The sequence below is a fragment of the Castor canadensis genome, chromosome 7 (genome assembly GCF_047511655.1).
Source record: "Castor canadensis chromosome 7, mCasCan1.hap1v2, whole genome shotgun sequence".
NCBI lineage: Eukaryota > Metazoa > Chordata > Mammalia > Rodentia > Castoridae > Castor > Castor canadensis.
In genome coordinates this window covers 7,673,967-7,694,043 of record NC_133392.1, presented here as the reverse complement: position 1 = coordinate 7,694,043, position 20,077 = coordinate 7,673,967, and the positions used below count along the sequence as shown (strand labels likewise).

At 42.4% G+C, this 20,077-nt stretch overlaps 1 protein-coding gene across 6 annotated transcripts in view; it reads right to left on the bottom strand.

The window, feature by feature from the left end:
* The window catches only part of Eef1akmt2 (EEF1A lysine methyltransferase 2), an 85,668-nt gene that overhangs the window by 30,450 nt on the left and 35,141 nt on the right, over nucleotides 1-20,077 (bottom strand). For 4 of the 6 annotated variants that reach the window (XR_002212014.2, XM_074078123.1, XM_020157864.2 and 1 more), the window contains one exon: nucleotides 15,364-19,486. Coding sequence is in view for 3 of the 6 variants with exons in the window: in XM_074078123.1 (XP_073934224.1) it covers nucleotides 19,392-19,486 (95 nt within the window). In the remaining 3 variants the exon portion in view is untranslated. Of the gene's footprint in view, nucleotides 1-3,779; nucleotides 7,355-15,363; nucleotides 19,487-20,077 lie in introns of those variants that run through there. The other 2 variants (XR_012449594.1, XR_012449593.1) reach the window with 2 other exon arrangements.

Sequence of the window (20,077 nt, the reverse complement as noted above, 5' to 3'; positions counted from 1 at the left end):
CAGAAATTAATCAGAGGAGAGTCAAGGATTTTTGGAAAAGTGTATTAATTGAACAAGTTTAAACAGAAACTTTCCCCAGATGATCAGATGCTTAAGAATGGAGTGGAAGGAGACCTGCTCACAGCACCCAAGTCCCTGGGCCAGGCCCTGTTTTGTAGGGTGCAGGACAGGGCAGCAGCTGGACCAGGGGAGGAGGAGTGGAGCCCAGCAGAGCTGAGCCGAGCCCAGCCAGCCCAGCCATGTGCTTTGAGTTGGCAAGGAACTGTTCTTTCAAGAGAGGAGGAGCCTGACCAAAAGGACAGCTGCAGCAAAGCAGAGGCTGGGAGGCAAAAACCTTGGAAAAAGCCCTGAGATGGGGGTTCTCCCCAAAGTTAAAACAAGAACCACCCCAGGTTTTGCTAGCACTAATCTTTTAACACCCATCCCCCTTGCTGGATCAATTAAACAGAGTCCCTCCACATCTGGTTTCCATCTAAAGCTGAAACTCATATTATCAGCATATTACATAACAAATTACGGCTGCAGATTTCTTTTATTACGCATCAGAGAGGTGTGCATGGTGGCAGTAAGGATGGGGGTTGGGCTGAGCTGAATATTTGCTTATTTAGGTCTTTTTTCCTTAAGGGCAAGAACAAGTGTTCCACACTGTATACGATGTAACTTCATAAAGTCACACTGCCTGGATAAAACATCAACCAAGTAACTGAAAGGTGGGCCCAGCACTCAGTCCTTAGCGCTCACTGCTCAAGCAGTAGCTGAGAAGGGTGTGCTTTTTTAAAGAGCTGGACAGAGACCATATTGCTCTGCAGCGTCCCCTGCTGCCAGTTCCCAGTATTTAAACCAGGCTCTAGAAGGCTGAAGAGGAGGAGAGCTGGACGGTCTTTCCTGAGCTTCCATCACTGGACCCACTTAAAGGACATCCAACCTACCATGCTTCTACAGTACTAGGAAGATGGGGAGAGAAAGAGCCCAGGAAATAAAGCCAGAGCTTCCTGGTAAATGTCAGTTAAGCGTAGCCACCACGAAGACAGTAAGTTAAGACTCTGTAAAAGAACTTTACGAACTTCTAGAATGCTATCATGTGCCACATACCCTAACTTGAAGACAGAAGGGAGAAACTGACCAGAAACATTTATCAATCAAAACAGTGAAATGTTGTACTATATCCCCAGAGGGCTGGAACAACCTAGAAGTTCCAATTCACTTCTGTAGCAATGACACAGCTAACTTTTATGTAATACTTGTCTTTGATGTTAAAATGGTCATACATCAAGGTCACACACCTTCACAGGCAAAAATAATAAGTCCGCAGGCAACAACTATTTGAAGTGGTCTTAAAATCACCTTGCTCTCTTAACGAGTATTGGAGAGAAAGACACAGGTATTCCCCAATCTGTTTCTCCTTAGATTTCTTACCTACAACAGTCCCCCAGAATGGGTTACAGTACCTAGACCATACACAAGGGCAGACAGAGAGGCACAGTCACCAATCCTGAACTCAAGACCTGAAGCGACTTCTATTAAAAGGGGCCAATCAACTGGACCCAGTAACTGTTTTCAACTAACTGGTCCATAGCTAAGAAGGAAAAAAGAAACTTCTAGACCTGCAATTCAGTATCAAAACGGTAACTGAGGTAAGTTGCCGCTAAGTGGATAAATTAAAATGAAACCAAAACCTGGCCCAGTCAGGAAGAGTTAAGTTTCACGGGTGGGCTGCCTCCATTCCTCCCCCGGGTCCTCAAACCATGTGGCAAGCATCTTTTAAATCTAGAGTCCAGGGTCTGGAGCAAGAAGAGATCCCCCTTCCAGCCGCAGGGGACTGCTGGGAACACATATGCTAGTATGTCATTTGGAAGTCTGCTAATATGTTGAAGCAGCACAAGACGCTTGCCTGGCTTTCCAGGCCAATAAACAATGCCATTCCAACTCCTGCAGCAGTCTACGGAAAACAGTCCCTTCTCCACCATGCAACAATTCAACAAACATTTGTTCCTGTTGAACCACCGTCAGCCTGGCTCCATCTGCACCAGCTCCTACAAGGCGAGCGCCGCGGCAGCACAAATGCCCTGCCCAGGACCGGAATGCAACCCACCATGGGGGCCACTTTCCCACCACCACCGAGTCCAAATCCTACCGTACAGAAGCCTCGGAGTGTGGCCTATAGGAGGCAGAATCCCATTCATCAAATGCTGCGAAGAGCTTTTCTTTGTTCACCACGGTACTAAGTACAGTACGTGTTAATGAACCCAGGCGGTCGGAGGGAGGAGGGAGCCTGGCAGCAGAGGACGTCCGAAGGCGAGGGACCTGGGCAAGCCAGCCTGAGCGACTCGCCGCCGCTCCAGCCTTCTGTCCGGCACCACGAGCATTGTCCCCTAAGTCCGGGAGAGCAGAGACCAGCTAGCGCGGAGGGGGGCTGTTCTGGGGGAGAGAGGGGGTACCCGAGAAGACACTTGGGGCAACGCAAACCGCGGACCCTCCCCAGATTCTGGGTTTCCTCGCCTCATTCGCCTCTGCCCCACCAAGACAAACCCCGAGCGGGGAATCTGACTCCCACGGGCTTGCAAATTAAGAACTGGCAAAAATGTGACTCAACCAGTATGCCTGTGACGGACGGCCCTCTTCGCCATGTGCAAAAGCCACGCCGGTACGGGCGCCCCCCACTCCGCAAGCCCCAGCCGGGGCCACCCCGGGGGCTTCCCCCCCCACACCGGGACAGAACGCCCTCTCACCCCCAGCGCGACCGCACCAGCCAGTCGGGCAGCCGTGGAGCTCCGCGCAGCGCGCCCGCATCCCGGGGGTGGCGGGTGCAAACTTCCGCGAACAAAAGAGTTGTCTGCAAACGATGCGGAACTTCGGGGCGAGCGGGGCCGGCCGGCTCCCAGGGCTCAGCGCCCTCGTTGCTGCCACGAGCCCGGGCTCAAGTTGAGACGCAGAGCGGGGGGCACTCTGGGACGCAGCCGGGTCCGCGTCCGCAGGGCCGACCGGGCCCGGGGAGCACAGACTTTGCCGCAGCAGCCAGGCTTGCTCGTCCCCCTGCCTGCGCGCTGACAAGTCTCACGCCTGCACCAGGGGCCAGACTCAGCGCCGGCCGAAACTACCCGACCCAACGCGAAGGCGAAACCAGGCGGAAAAGAGAAAACCAACAACATTCAGCGTGGGGGGAGGCTAGCCCAGCGCGCAGGCGAGCCGGGCTTCCTCCAGCCGGCGGCCGGGACGCACACCCAGGGACCTCTGCTCCGGGCCACCCCTCAGGCGGCGCCGCCGCCCGGCCCGGGGTCGCTTACTGTGCGCGGCTGGGCGCTCTGGGCGCGGGCCCCGCGCCGTCACCGCCTGCGCTCGCGAAGTCGTCCGGCTACCCGCCGCGCGTCCGCCGCGCGCACGCTCTCCTGCCGGCGCCGAGCGCTTTGTACCGAGCGGCTCCCGGGGAGGAGGAAATCGACTTGTCACTTCCTGAACTATTTGCAACTCGTCCCTTTAACCGACCCCGGCCAGGCTGTCCGCACCCGCCGCCGCCGCGGGCCCGCCCGACCGCGGCTGCGTGGGCTCTGCCGGCGCTGTGCGGGCGGTGTCGGGGGCCCGGGCACTCGGCGGCGGCGTGCAGAAGCCGGGCGGCGTGCGGCAGCGGCGGGCGAGTGTGCAGAGCGCGCAGCCGCCGATGGGCGGGGAGTGGGGGGGTCGCGGCGCGCCGCCGGCAGGACTAGAGGGCGTCCTGCGAGCTGAGCCGCGCGCCGCGCGCCGGGATCGCGCCTGCGGGGCCCCGGGGCGCGGGAAGTGGCCCCCGGCCGGGGCCGCGTGGACTTCAGACGTCCAGCTTCCGGGTTGTTTGGTGTAGAGGTTTAAAAGAAACGATCATTTCAGTGGCGTGCAGGATGGCAAAGAAGGGAGAACCTTGAAGTGTTGTCCCACTTTGGGAAAATAAAGCGCTACTTTGCTAACTCGTGGCTCGATCAAAATAAAGGAATGTGTACTTCAGAAGCCACATCCAAAATATATGCAACTGGCGAAGGAAGGATTTGTGGTTGCTAAGCAGAAGCAGAGCATGTTTAGTTCTGTAACTTAGGATGTTGACTTAAGTTCAGGAATGTAACCCTGATAGAAAAAGCAGAGTATTTTCATTGTGCGGCTCACCTGGGGGAGGGGATTTTTTTTCCTGGTGAAGTGAAGCCCTACGTTTCCCATTACTCCTTCCTGCTGATGTATGTTATTTTATTGACCTTGTATCCATAAAGAGATTTTTAAAGAGATTTTAAACAAGAACTCCCTATTTCTGTTTTGTGTTCTGCTTTGCCAAAAAAACAAAACACCTCATTACTTTACATGGATTGTGTCTGCGCCATTTGAATGGTTCTATTCATAAATCAGGGAACTTTTTCTGTTGCTTCTAGGAACGTTTAATTGGTTTTAATCCAATGTTTCAATCCTAGTATCTAGCATAAATGAACAATTAACTTTTTGAGCTTGTGTGTGCTTGGGAAACTATTATATTTCATGGCTATTGCTGAAATATTTCAGCTTGTCATCACGCTGGACCCATTGTTTTCAGGATGGCATGAGCTAACATCTCTTCACAGTAACTAAGCTCACTCACTCCAGTGATCCTGCCTGCAAGATTCGGATGGACAACCATCAGCAGAAAGGAATATGTGTGTAGAATACAATCAGTCCATTCGAAGGAAGCCAAAGTGAGCTAAGAGAGAGAATACTAAGATGCTGCTATCCTTACCTATCCATATACATTTTTAAAAAATGTACTAAGGAGAGCCAGCTGTGGTGGACATGCCTGTAAATCCCAGCAATCTGGAAACTGAGGAAGGAGGAACTGAGTTTGAGGCCAGCCTGGGCTACATATAGAGACCCTGTCTCAAACACAAACACACACACACACACACACACATTAAGGGCTAGTTTGAAAGAAACATAACCGAGAATGAACAAAGGAAAGCACAAGGGAAAATATGAGACGTTTGCTACACTGAACAAAAAGATCGGCATTTCCCAAAAGCCATCTTCTCACAGCATCTATCACCTCAGCTTTTGAGAGCTTTAGGATATAGTTTAATTTACTAACTTTTTATTAGGAGGTCTAGAGTGACTCCTGCTGGCAAACATTCAGTTTATTCCTGCAGTTACTAGTTCATCGGGTGAAAAACAAAATGCAGGGGTCCCAAGCCTGGAAACAATTACTGCAACCATTATTCTTGTTGCTTTCAGGGCGACTTGAGTCAGAAAAAATTCCAGAGACGGGGGTTATGGGCAGATCCTTAGCTGTACCACCTCTTTTCCAACCCAAAACAGCCTGTTTTTCTGATTCAGAGGCTTTGACAGTGACTAGAACTCAAATTCCTGCTTACAGAACTGTGCTAAACCAATGAAAAGTTATTTCTCATCTTCTAAATGTGAATCTTCAAAGGCTAAAAATACATATAGTAAGGCCTCTGTCACTTAAGTCTTGTGTATTATAGGTTCTTCCCATATGATGTAGTAAGTCTTATAAAATACCCTCACTTCTTAGTGCTAAACTTCATGGGTTTTTTTATTTTGCAAAAAATAAAAAAAAATTTTGCTCAATTCAGAATAGTAGATATAAACCCAGTGGAACTCTGAATTTAAAACTAGGTAAGCAGCAATTGTGGGGGAGGGGAGCTAAACTGTCTACCTTTGTTCAATCCTACACGGTCAACCAAATCAGAACCAGATTTAGAGTACAACCAGACACCTAAACACAAATTTTATAGGCCAATTCAGAAATAAATGCACAAATCTAGAAATTATCACTTGTAACTTTTCCATTATCTTCGACAAACACTGACCTGATTAGGCCATAGAACACCCCAGAAAATGTAAAATGCAGGGATTACTTACAGTCTCTTTCTCCAAGACCAATATATGAAACCCAGGTGAAAGCACAGCACCACTGGCACTCTTGGCTTCCCCCCAAAGGAAGACTGGCAAATAGAGGGCTGCCTGTGTGCACGGATGCATCATGTACCCAACTCAAAACTGCCTAAGAGATTTAAACTGAGAATCACCCTGTATTGGAACTCCCTCATATGAAGCTTAAAGCTTTTAAGCAACAGGGGACAATAAGGGTGTATTTTATTAAGAAAGGGTGTAACCAACTATAACTTGTATCAACAAGCTAATAAAAGTATTCACCTAAGCACATTTGTGCAGAGAAGGGTAAAGGTTGGGTTCTGATATGCACTAAGGAGTGTCTGAGGCAGTTAGTGGGTGTTTTATTTTTATGCCTTACGAACCAGATAGTGATGTTCAAACAACAAAGAGCTAAGCTTTGACGTTTGAGCAAGTGCCAGTAAATGTTGTTCAGTTTCTCCCATCAACACTATCTCTACCACTAAAAAATTATAAACTGGTTTGAGAGAAAAACGTACTATTCTTTTTAGACTGACAAAAGTGAACTAAACAAATGTCAAATGTGTTATACATTGGGTCCAACAGCAGTATGCAGATGCATGTGTATTAATGCCTTTATTCAGTCTCTAAAAGCCACTGCCTCTTTGTCACAACTGTTGTATTAAAAGCCAGTCATTCACATTTCACACTGTTCTCTCTACATCTGAAAAGACCTTTTTTCAAGCAAAACCTTTTAAAATTGCTTATATTGGATTATGGGAAGACAGACATCACCAAATCCACCTGAAATATTCTCAAAGAATCAGAATGACTACAGAAAAGAAGGTGAAGAATGTATGTCTATGAAAAACATGAAAAAGTTTCTGGTTAGAGATAAAAACCAAAACTCTGAACCTATTATTGGACAATTTTCCTATGTGGCTCTTACGCAGAAGATGAGTTCTGTAGTATCTCCCACATCTATGTAAAACTACAACTAGTACCTAACAAAACGCGTAATGACACACTCATCTTTCTGTTCTTCCTATCCACTGATAAAAATGAGCTATGGCTCTGGCCAGAATCACATAGATATGGTATATATACGTATTGTATATGCTGTATGCATTGTATGCAATATATATATTTTAACCTTTTTAAAGATGACTTTTTGATCCAAGAATAAAACAAATTTATTTTCATTGAAAAATAACCACAGCAGTGAATTTAATGATGCCAATCTTACTCCTTTAACACAAAGTAAGAGCTGGAGGCAGCTTGAGGAGGAGTGGCTATTGAATCAGCGCATTCGAAGCCACACAGCTTTGTAACTGAATGTCTAGCACCATTGAGGTTCGAAAGCATGCCAGCTGGGACGGCATTGTGCACCACAAAGTGTGGGTTGTAAGCCTACGTCCTGAGCACAAACCCTGGTTTCCAAGTTGGCAGGTGCTGAAAACACAGCAAATGTCACGCTTGCAACTCACGGGATGGAAGAGCTCTGGCAAATTAAGTTAAGAAGAACAGAGCAACAGTTAAGACTCATTTCAATATGATATTAACTTTTTCTTCTTTTTTCTTTACTTTTTGCAGTTAGTAGTACTATTAGTGTTATGTGCTATAAAAAAAACACAAGCATGAAAATCAGACATTGAAAAGTTTATGCATGGCACATAAAAAGAAAACAGTGTAATAAGGGGGGTTTTACTATCTACATTCAGTTACTAGCACATGAAAACTTACCAAAACAATTTTACTACTCCAATACTGAACTTAAAACAGCAGTCTCAAGTGAAGTAAACTCTAGTATCACAGTAACATGATTAGTCACCTATAACATAATTTGTCTTAGTGACTCCACCAAAAACAGCTAGTCTCTGGGCACCTGTGGCTCAAACATGCAATCCTAGCTACTTGGGAGGCTGAGATCAGGAGGATCACAGTTTGAGGCCAACCCCAGCAAACAGTTCATAAGACCCCCTTCTCCAAAATAACCAGGGCAAAAAAAAAGAACAAAATAACCAGGGCAAAATGGACTGAAGCTATGACTCAGCAGTAGAGTGCCTGCTTTGCAAGCATGAAGCCCTGAGTCCAAACCCCAATCCCAGAAAAAAACATAGCTAAAATAACTTATATTATTTTTACATTGCTATATGTTTAATTTAATCTAAAAAATACTTCAACTGTACCATCCAGGATAAATGTTTATGTTATCATCTTTAAATGAAAAACATTAACTTTTTTTCTTAAATATTCTTTAGAATAATTCGCATTTACTATTTGACATACGAGTCTAAATTTCAATTTTTCTGTCAACTACCTGCCATATAAGTCATTGCCTAAAGAAAAATGTATTTTTAATTCACTCCTAATGATATGCTCAGAACTACTGCTATCCTGAGTATTCTCCTAAAAATGAAATCTTCACTTTCGTTAGGTAGAGAGGAAACAGGTTGTGATCTCACAGAGCTCAAATGCTCAATTTGAAGACTGAATCCTTTGGTTTTAAAATATCAGGGGAAAAAATTAATCTGGTTCCAATCCAACGGGAAGAGCATTCCTGGGAGCAGGAGGAACATTTGTCCTACAAACAGTCTGTGAATCTTTTCATGCTCCTCAGCAGACTGTCAATCCCAAAGCAGTGATCTTGTTTAACTGACACCATTACCACTGTAAGAGACACTGGCCCACCAGTTTGTATTGCATGTGCATGTCCTGCAGCTTTTAGTACACCACCAGAAACAGAAAAAAGCCGACGTGAGTGAGAAGTGGCTTGCTTGCTTATTTATTTATTTGTTTGTTTATTTATTTATCTATCTGGTGGAAATGGGGCTTGAACTCAGGGCCTCATGCTTGGCAGGCAGGCAGCACTCTGCCACTTGAACCACTCCACCACCCAATTTGCTCCTTTAAGTGCATGAGGAACCCTCTCCCCGGCCAAAAAAAAAAATTTGCTCAGAAACAGTTTAGTCAATGTTATATTGTTAGCCATTTTATATAAAGAAGTGAAGTTCTGATTATCTTCTGTTTGTAAAGAAATATGTATCTTATTGACCTCATCTATACAATTTTCTTAAAAGACTTGTCAGGCCTGGTGACACATACCTATAATCCCAGCACTTGGAAGGCTGAAGCAGCCTGGACTACCTTGTGAGACCCTGACTCAGAAAAGGATAAAAGGATGAAAAACTAAAGCTTGCTGGGATTAAACAGAAGAAGCAACACTGCTTTGTCCAACGTTTTTATAGTCATATTAGGCACTCGCTGAGATACTTAACTACCAACAAAAAGGTTAAAGAAGTAAATCTGAAAATCGAATGTTTTCTAGACTAGCTTAAACTACTGGTTCACTATACTTTTACTTACTATATTGTCAGTTTTGGTATAAACTAAGAACAAACAGGATAAGCTACATTTTTACTCAACATCACACTTTAAAATACCACGTGAATGGCACTGTTAACTTACAGCAAGGAAAATAAAACATGACTCACAGATCAAAGAAATGAAATCTGATGATGCAAGGTGGAAACCAATTGTAAAATCTTAGTCCACTGCTACCTAACTAGACTGTAATAAACCCCATAGAGCCAGGTTCCTCGTGCATGATCATTTGGGGACCTACTCTGGGTCCAGTTGGTGTCAAAGCTAATCAAGGAAAGTGCACCTTAACCTTGCCCATTTATTTTCAATTCAAATGCACCCAAGCTGACATTCTCAGGTGTTAATTTTGACATTTATTATGGTTAATTACCACTGAAACAGATCATGACCTAAATCTGAAAGGTATTCTTAGCCTCTACTGAAATGTCAAAAAGAAATCTTGTGAAAAATCTAGCATCATGATATCTAGTCCTCATTCCTTAACTAACTAAATAAAAAAGCATTTCAGCACCAGCCCTAGCCAGAAACTAAGGAAGAAGCAGTTCAACAGTATATTTGACAGAGGTTTTGGAAGGCCCACCTGTTCCACCTGTACCATTCCTCCTCCTGGTCACTCATTTAAACACTCCCAGAATACAAATACCTCCCAATAGAAATGAATACATTAACTTGGTGGCACTGAGGGATAAACCCCTGAACCTTCCAACCTAAGAGCTCCAAGAGGCAAGAAGGGCCCTTCCATGGTGGAAAGAACAGGCATTTGGCACTGCTGTGCTAGGAATCCCGCTAAATTGCCTAGCTTAATATTCACAACCCCAGGGCTGGCAGAGGGGCTCAAGCGTAAAGAGCACCTGCCTAGCAAGCATGAGGCCCTGAGTTCAAAAGAAAAAGGAAATCTAGAAAAATATTCGCAACCCTATTAGGTAGGGTCTACACCACTGATTCTCTATTCTATCAAACTGCCTCAAAGAAACGGTGTTTATCACTCCTCAGGCACTTTACTAGAGCACTCTGGGTTTCACTGGGAGGACAAGCAATTACAGGACAAACTGCCAGCAGCCCACTGAGTTAAAGGTTACAAAAGGGCATGCTTGAACTGCATTCTGTGTCTGTGCAGCATGAGAAGTCAGATACCTGAAAGCCTGAGACTGCCAGGCACCAGTGGCTCACTCCTGTAATCCTAGCTACTTAAGGCTAGACCAAGCAAAAAGACCCACAAAATTACCCAGCACAAAAAAGGGCTGGTGAAGTGGCTCAAGTGGTAGAACACCTGCCTAGCAAGCATGAGCCCCTGAGTTCAAACTCCAGTACCGCAAAGGAAAAGCAACAACAACAACAAAAAAAAACCCTGAGTCTTTAGACTGTAAATTGAATCATCTGTGAGCATGAGTTGTGTGAGACCGGCACAGAGGAACCAAATTAGGAAAACCCTTCAGATTATCACAATTTTCCTTAGGCCCAGTCTTGGTCTTAAATATTTGTAAGTGGACTAAACAACAGGGTACAAATTTCTGAGTTTGCCAGGCGCCAGTGGCTCACACCTGTAATCCTAGCTACTCACAGGAGGCAGAGATCAGGAGGATCGAGGTTCGAAGCCAACCCCGGGCAATTAATTCCACAAGACCCTATCTCAAAAATACCTAACACAAAAAAGGGCTGGTGGAGTGGCTCAAGGTGTAGGCCCTGAGTTCAAACCCCAATACCGCATAAAAAAAAAAAAAAAAATTCTGAGTTTACTGGAGAAGCCATCTCTGTGCTCAAAGGAGCACAAACTGGCTCCTCAAATGTGTAGCCGTCACTCAGATCTAAAGTTTAGCAAAGCATGCACAAAGGTTTTTAAGTTGAAAAAATATTCATCTGATTGCTTCAAATATTTTATGTACACACATCTTTTTTCATATAGGATACCATGGTTTACAACCATCAATTTACAACTAATGTTTAGCAAATGGAGTATGTGATGTCACCATATACACTAGAAACCTGTTTTGTAGGTCTTTTTCATTAAATCGCAAATCAATGTCAAGGATTATGGACCCAATGCTAACTTCCTCCTAAAATTACATATTGAAGCCCTAACCCTCAAGTGTTGGTATTTGGAGATGAGGCCTTTGTGATATAATTAGGGTTAGGTGAGGTTATGAGGGTAAGGTCCTCAAAATGAGATTAGTGCCCCTATAAAATGGAGACCCACAGAGTTTATAAGCTCCTGTTCTCTCTCTCTCTCTCTCTCTTTCTCTCTCTCTCTCTTTCCCTCCCCCCTATTTGTTCTCTCTCTCTCCTAGTCATGGTCTCTCTCTGTCCTGTTCTCCCTCCCTCCCTCTCTTTCCCTACACAAAGAGGTCATAACACATAGGGAGTTGGCACCCACCCACAAATAAGGGAAGGAAGCTTCAAGATGAATCATACCTCGCCAGCACCTTGATCTTGGAATTCCAGCCTCCAGAACTGTGAGAAGTAAAATTACTGTAGTTTAAGCCACCTAGTCTATAGAAGTGTATTATGACAACCTGAGCTGCAGGGGCAGAGAACTTTTAAATAAAATCACCTTTTGAATGCCCTTTTAAAAAGAAAGTGACTTGCCAACAATTTTTCCCAAAAACCTAAAACTTTTAAAAATCATTTCTTGATTTGTAGGGAGCAACCAAAAAGGGGGAAGGGGAAAGGAAAGTATAGTGAGAGGTAAAGATAAAAGTAGGCTATATATATACATATGAAGACTGCACAATGAAACCCACCAAACACTGTCTGAAAAGGGAGGACGGAGAAATGGAGTGGAAATATAATGGAGGGGGTCAACTTCTTCAAGGTACACTGTACACATATCTGGAATTTTCACAATGAAATCCACTTGTATTATTAACATTGATAATTCAAAAATGAACATTTTAAGTCATTTATCTTTTTTGGGGGGTACTAAGATTTGAACTCAGGGTCTCACACTTGCTAGGCAGATGTTCTACCACTTGAGATCTCAACTACCAATCCAGTCATTTCTCTTTGATACTTACTCTATTACTCTGCAATGCTGGGGCTCAAATCCAGTGCCTCACACATCCTAGGCTCTAGCACTATGCTATACTTCTAGCCCACTTAACAGAATTTTTTTTTTTTTTTTTTTTGGCAGTATTGAGGTTTGAACTCAGGGCTTCATGCTTGCTAGACAGGTGCTTCTACCACTTGAGCCACTCTGCCAACCACTTTTCATGCTGGGTATTTTTGAGATAGGGTGTCAAACCATTTGCCTGGGCTGGCTTTGAACAGTGATCCTCCTGATCTCTGCTTCCTGAATAGCTAGGATAATGTATGTGAGCCACTGGTGCCCAGCTCACTTTACATATTTTAAACACAAATTACCTACAATTATAAAATCAAAGGAACCAAGATAAATGCAACTAAATTTCAAGTTCATAAAATAATCTATTTGTTGCAAATTATTAGCCAAATGGACCTTTAGCAAAGTGATCTCTCTTATCTCTAGTCACATAGCATCCATGTTATACAGAGATTCCAACAGGAAACCCTGGCTCACTATCCAAATAACCCTGAGAAAGACAGCTTATTTCTCATTGAGGCCAGGTACTTGAAGAGGCTGCCTTTTTAGTTTAATCTAGTTCATTGCTTTTTAATTAAATAACAACAACAACTGGCATTTCCTACTATAAGGACAGGTGGAATTTTATCCTATCTCTTGAATAAACTACATTATCAATCATTTGACCCAACTGTTTCTCTTCACAAAATTAAGAGCTTTCCTTCCAGGCCTACTGTGATTTGCAGAGGGATAAACCGCTCAAATATGAGTTTCTTGCTTATGACTGCACCTCAAAAATCAACAAATATCACTCTCATTCAAAACAGTATAAAAACAGCTTCACTAGAACATTCCATTTAGAAACAACCCAACACATAAGCTATCACTCACAACTTCGGCTTTCTTGCAAGGCTTGCACACAGCTTTTCAATTTGATCTGATATGTTTTATTAAATACATATTACGATTTTCCGTATTCAGTCTCCAACAGGGCTTCGTAGTGAGCGCATGGAAGGAAAGCCTAATTACCACTGCTTCAGTGCATCTAAATTTATGTCACTACCAAAAGCAACAGAGTAGGGTCTAAATGCTGTCACAGAAAGGCAGAAGGATATGGAGTATAAACTGCTCTTTCCTCTACTCTTCCTCCTGCACCCGCCCCTCAAAGCTCTGTGGTTGGAACCCATCCTAACATTTTTTAGCCAGGATGTACTAAAATTAGATGGGAACAAAGGCCTGACATTTTCATATTAGCAGAGGGGTTAGGAGGCAAACGTGAACCTGCAGCACCCACACTCGTCTACATTTAGCCTCTTCTCAGGAGTTGCTCCTCTCTGAAGCAGTAAGGCAGGCAATAGCACAGGAAAAAGCCATGCCAGTGCCAATTCTATTCTGCTATCATCCTTGATAATAAACTGCTTTATCTATAAGTACATTAATGAAGAGTGATAAAAGTAGTTCACAGTCCTGCTACGACAGTATTTCCGTATTTCCTTCTACGTTACTCTGAGATTATCCAGGATATGCTAACTGCTGGATCATGTGTAAATGTTTATGTCTTTGGGAAAACGGATGGACTAGACTCCCTCTCCTTAGGAAGCTTCCAGATGGCATGCACAATAAAGACCACTCACAATACAGATTACTCAGTTATTTGCTAACGCAGAAACAACACATATGTAAAAATACAACATGGAAGAGTTTTTCTCATTTCTTCAGAAAAACATAAATTGTTTCTTCTGAAAAATGTAGATGTGGGATTTTATATCTCTCTCTAATAAGCTACACAAGTAATTTGAAAATACTTTAAGGCACAATTGATGGCTTGGCTGTAAGACTTACTCACAATAGTATCAGCATGACAAATGTACATTCTGCCAGCCTGTATCTCCCAGTTTTTGAAGTTCTCCATAAAAGTGGCATGTTGACACATTCAGGTCTTGGGAATTATTCCTCTTTTTAATTTGGACCTGAGCCTAAACTACAGGTCCATACACTGACAGCTCAAAATTCAGCTACAGAAGCCCTTTTAATGCTTAGTCTAATGCACTGAGTTATAAAGATTTTTAAAACTCAGTAAGTACCGACTCGAGTTTTTCTTTTTTTTTTTTTTTTTTTTTTCCTGGTTACTGGAGCCCATCTTGACATCTAAGCTGGAAATGAATGATCTTTCAACAACACTCCAGGGATTTTGCTAAGGTCATATTCAATCATTCATTAGGCTTCTTACCCGTCGCTTTTCAGAGTTCTATTGTAGAGCTGGTTTTATTCAGCATTTATGTGGCCTGTGGGCTTCGGTATTTGTCTGCTTAATGTTGGATTTCATTTCTATGCCCCTAACACAGGAATCCATCAATTGACCAAAGAATTTCAAACTATTCTTTTACTTTTCTAACAAATTGCATGGTGTGTATGAAGAATAAATTAGCATTAATTTTCTTCCATTAACTGTTAATAAAACATGCTCCTGTACTCCCCCTTCATCTAAGGACATCTCTGTTGCCTGCCTACCCAAAAGAAACTCTAAGGATTTTCTCATTTTTTTCCATTATGCAATTGTCTGTAGCCTTAATGTGCTCCTCACCTCCCACAACCAAGCTCTAGGTCATGGCAGCTCTTCCAGTAAACTATCCTGGACGAGACTCCTTTCAGAGCCCATCAAACCCCTTACAGTTAGCTGAAGGGCTTACTACTGTGGAACACAAGACACTGGTCTCTCGCTCCCAAAGCAGAGGACTGTGTCTGAAGCATGCAGGTCCCTCCCTCAGAGACAAACTGTTTGCATTTATACACATTTTCAATGTAGGCCCAGAGAAAGAGGCAGGCAGGCAGGCAGGCAGGCAGACACACACACACACACACACACACACACACAAATATAAAATTACTTAAGAAAACATAAAGTTCATTAACATATGCAGGGATACTCTTATTTCTTTGCATACCAATTTAAGGAAAATTACTTCAAAGCTATACAAAACTTTATTACTAAAGTAGGTTCCTCAGAAATGAAGCTTTCTACTATATTTTGGATGATTACGACTTGGGGTCAACATGCAGTACTGTACTAATAGGAATATAAAAACAAGTAAGTCGATTGAGGCTTTTTATTCATAAAAAGACTGAAAGTCTTTAGTATCTGTTTGGTTCCCTTCTTCCCTCAAAATAAACAGAAGATTGCATGTATATCACAGATGAAAAAGAAAGACAAGCTTGTTGCTACTACAATGGGGAAAAAAATCAAGGACAGTTTACACGTATTTTAAAATGGCTTTAGTCAAGCTGCCAAGAGAAGTGTCAGGTTTGACTCTCATTTACATAAACACCAGTCCCAAAAAGCAACTCTAACTGTGCACCTGGCTTAAACAAAATGTTCTAAAAAAACTTTGTTTGTTAATTGGTGGAGCCTGCCCATTCAGGCCTCAATTCCCTTTGGACTTGCATCCGCACTTCCTACACACAGAAGTGGCCTGTTATGCAGCAGTAACGTCATCATGAAAAGCAACAACTCTGTGCAGGCTCCACAGAGAAATCTCGTTTGCATTTCAAACAAGTTTCCTCAAAATAAATGTCTTTTGATTAAATAAAATTACAATTCCAACTTCTTATCCACAAAAAGCAGCATTCACTACACAACTTATGCTCCTTTTAATGGCATAATTTTGTTCAGTTACCACATACTTGTATGATTTAACAATACTAAGCTTAATAATAATGTATTTAGGGTTCATTTCATTAACTTGGGGACATTTAATGACCTGGTTTTTAACAGCTGGCTGTTATTTGATTTGTTAGCATTTTTGGACCTTCCATTTGTTCTCGTTTCAATCCTTGGAGGCTGCCTTCTAACAGGATTAAAGTGATAAGAACAAATGACAATTCCCTTTTCCTAATCTTACCAATAGCTCCATGATTCAAAAAAAGAAAGGAAAAAAAAAAAAAAGCCTCCACCTTTGCAAATCGAACAAACATGCCCCACATAGCTTTTTCAACAAAGACTCGAGTGAAGCTTTCTGGGAATCAAACCCAGTGTCTCAGGCTGGTCGCACAGAAAGCCTATTATTTGGGACTGGTGCTGTGCAATGAGATACACAGGGCTGGGCTGCAGTACAGTAGTACAGCACTTGCCTACCACATGTGAGGCCAGGGGTTTGATTCCTATCACCACACACACACACACACACACACACACACACACACACGAAAAACCAAGTAAGACTGAAAAATAAACTAGCTTATATTTAACCACTCAAAATTCTAAAAGAATATTTATCTGTTATTATATTTGAAACCACAGACTACTTATGTGAAAAAAAACAGCAAAGACCAGATTGCCTCAATAAAAATTAGAAAACTGTATTTCTACAGTTTAAGATCCCAAGTCTCATAAAAAACTAACACAATTTTTGAAGTAATTTCCTTTTTTTTGTTTGTTTGTTTGGCAGTACTAGGCTTTGAACTCAGGGCCTCACATTTGCTAGGCAGGTGCTCTACCACTTGAGCCACTCCACCAGCCCTTTTTTGTGCTGGTTTTGATCATCCTCATCTCTGTCTCCTGAGCAGCTAGAATTATAGGCATGAGGCACTGGCACCCAGCTAATTTCTCAAAATAAATTGTTCCAAAACTGTTATTTTTGTTTGAAGTCCAGAAACATGTCTCCAGCTATCTTGTTCAAGGCAAGTAGTAACTAGTGTTGATCTAAATGAAAAGACTTATCCCATCCCCATCCTCAAAAAAGAAAAAAGATGTGATGCTAGACTTACTCAATACTTAAGGAACATTTGCCAAGTTAATAAAATTTGTTAGTTCTGTAACCAAATAGGCCCCGAAAGGTGAAAACTATCAAAAGTTATATAACTTTTCAAAACCTTGTATTATGACTCCAATATATTACTAATACTCCAAAATACTACCTCATATACAAAGTGGCATTAAGTATCAATATACATTATCTTTTCAAAGCAATATATAAATTCTCTCTCAAACTAAATTATCCCCTAACTAGAACATTCTTGTCTTTGTATCCCCAAGAGTTTATATAACTGACACCCCTCTTTCACAGAAGAATGTCAAAATTCAGTTCTTGATAGAAGACAAGTGCAGAGATGGTAAAAAGTAATAAAGGATGATGAGACTCACCAGGCTGACTCACTATTCTGAAAACCCACAATCAGCACTATCAAGCTGCTGGTGAGCAAGACCAACAAGGAGCTCCTAAAGAGAACTGCCCAACTTCTCTAACTGAATTTTATATGCGATAGTCCCAGCTCCCCCGCTGCGCTAAAAATGCTATAAAAGTATACACATGGCACCTGGGAGACACACTATGCTAGAAGAGAATGAATTTTAGACAGACCCAGGTAAGAATTATGGCTCCATCCTGAACTAGCTATTTTGACCTCGTAGAAGTGACTTCACTTCTCTCAGCTGCAGTGTTCCTGAACCATAGAAGAGTAAGTAATATTCTCCTAATGTCAAGAAGGCATTAAGAGAGCTGGGTACTTGTGGCTCACACCTATAATCCTAAAAAGCTGAGATGGGAAGAATCAAGATTAGAAGCCAGCCTGTGAGAAGAGTTTTCAAGACCCCATTTTCAACCAATAGCTGGGTACAGTGGTGCATGCCTCCATCCCAAGCTACACAAGAGGATGAAATCAGGAGAATAACAATTCCAGGACAGCCTGGGGAAAAAGTGAGACCCTAGCCAAAAGAGTCTTGTGAAAAAGGGCTGGAGGTGTGCCATAGTGATAGAGCACCTGCCTAGCAGGTACAAGGCCCTGAGTTCAAACCCTAGTACCAACAATATAGTATGTGTGTGTGCATGTGTATATATATGCATTATATATATTAGGAGGATATACATATATAATTAGGAGGATTCAATGATGGAATAAATTAGCATAGCTTAACACAGGGCTAGCATATAACAAGCTTTAGTTCTCTGTCTTCCTACTACTTGTTTATCCCTCACAGTATGCAGAAGACCATCAGTTACAAAATACAGGCTCAAATGAAATTCTTTTTTCTTTTTTTGGGGGGACAGTACTGGGTTTGAATTTAGGGCCTCATGCTTGCAAAGCAAATACTCTTATCACTTGAGCTATGCCCCCAGCCCTTTTTGCTTTAGGTATTTTTCGAATAGGGTCTCACATTTATGCCCAGGCCAGTCTGGACCAGGATCTTCCTCTGTTTACACTTCCTGAGTAGCTGGAATGACAGGTGCACATCACCACACCCAGCTATTGGTTAAGATGAAGTCTCACTAACTTTTTGCTCAGGCTAGCCTCAAACCACAATCTTCCATTCTCCACCTCTCTAGTAGCTGGGATTATAGCAGTGAAGACTCCACACCTGGACCTAAATTAATATTGCTTGATCAACTGACAGATTTCTCTGATTTTGTTTAATTATACACATGAAGACCAGGGAACTTTTCCCAGGTATTAAACAATTTTAAAAGTAATCACCAGGGCTGGGGTATGGTGGTTCACGCTGTAGTCCTAGCTACTCAGAAGGCAGAACATCCCTGGTCCAAAGCCACTCTGGGCAAAAAGTTCACAAGCACCCCATTTCAATCACTAAAAGCTGGGTGTGGCTCAAGTGGTAGACCATCTGCATAGCAAGTGCAAGGACCTGAGTTCAAACAAATCCCAGTACCACCAAAAAGCAAAAAAGTATCACTCAACCCAAAATAATATTACTTATTATATTTCATGGTCTAATAAAACACTTAAAAAAGTTGTTTTGATTATCTGGCCTGGGAATAGTCTGGTCAAATCTTCATAAATTGTTACATGCTATTCTGTAACTTTACCAAGGCACAAAAATCAAGAATACGTGCTTTTTGTAAATTCATTTACTCCCTTAAAGCTTTAACTAGCAATTACTAAGCCAAAAAGAAAAATATTTACATTTCAAATACAAAATATTTAAAATTACTCTTGGTCGACATCTAAAAGCCACTCCACATGCTCACGACTTCTTTACCAATTCACTGTAAGCATTCAGCACATGTACCTGTGTACTTACTAAGCATTTATTTGCACTTGTATTTTCTCTGTTCAAGTTTACTCTCTGATTAGCTTCTTTTAGAAGCTACTTGAATTTGTCCAAGGAGTCTCAAGTTTTTTGGAAAACCAATGATGCTACACTGTTTCCAGATCTACCTCCAAAGCTGAACGTGGGTGTTGGCAGCTCTTCGAAAAGTTCAAATCCTGTCAGACAAAATTAAAATATTTGTATTAGGGAATGGATCCCACAGTTAAGGGAAACTGTATTACCCCTGTACTTTCAGATACTTTACAAAACTGTGGAACTGAATTTCATTTTGTGATTTTCCAGCTCACCCACAATTCACATTGAAATCAACAAAACAGACAGGACCAAAACCAAACTTCAGAAAAGAGGCTTTCCCTCCATCCCCCATTTCCTCCACTTCCTGTTTACCCTTCCCTCCCCTGCATCCCTCTGAGCCTACTTCGCTATCTCCTACTCAGGAGAGAGGACTGATGTGTTGAATTCTTGGCTATATACAAAGGAACTCAATCCATTTCACATCTCTAAAAGCACTTAGCACAGAAAGGTTAAATGACTTGAAAGTACAAATGAATTCGTAGAAGATCAGAAGGTTCTGGAACAGATGGTGGTAATACGACACACAAATGTGAATGTACTTAAGGCCCTAAAGTGTATACTTCAAAATTACCACAGCTTTTTAGAAAAGAATTTGTAACAAAGATCAAAATCCAAACTGAACTGGCAAATGTTGTAGAAGAAAACAAACTAGTAACTTTCAAAGCAGCACG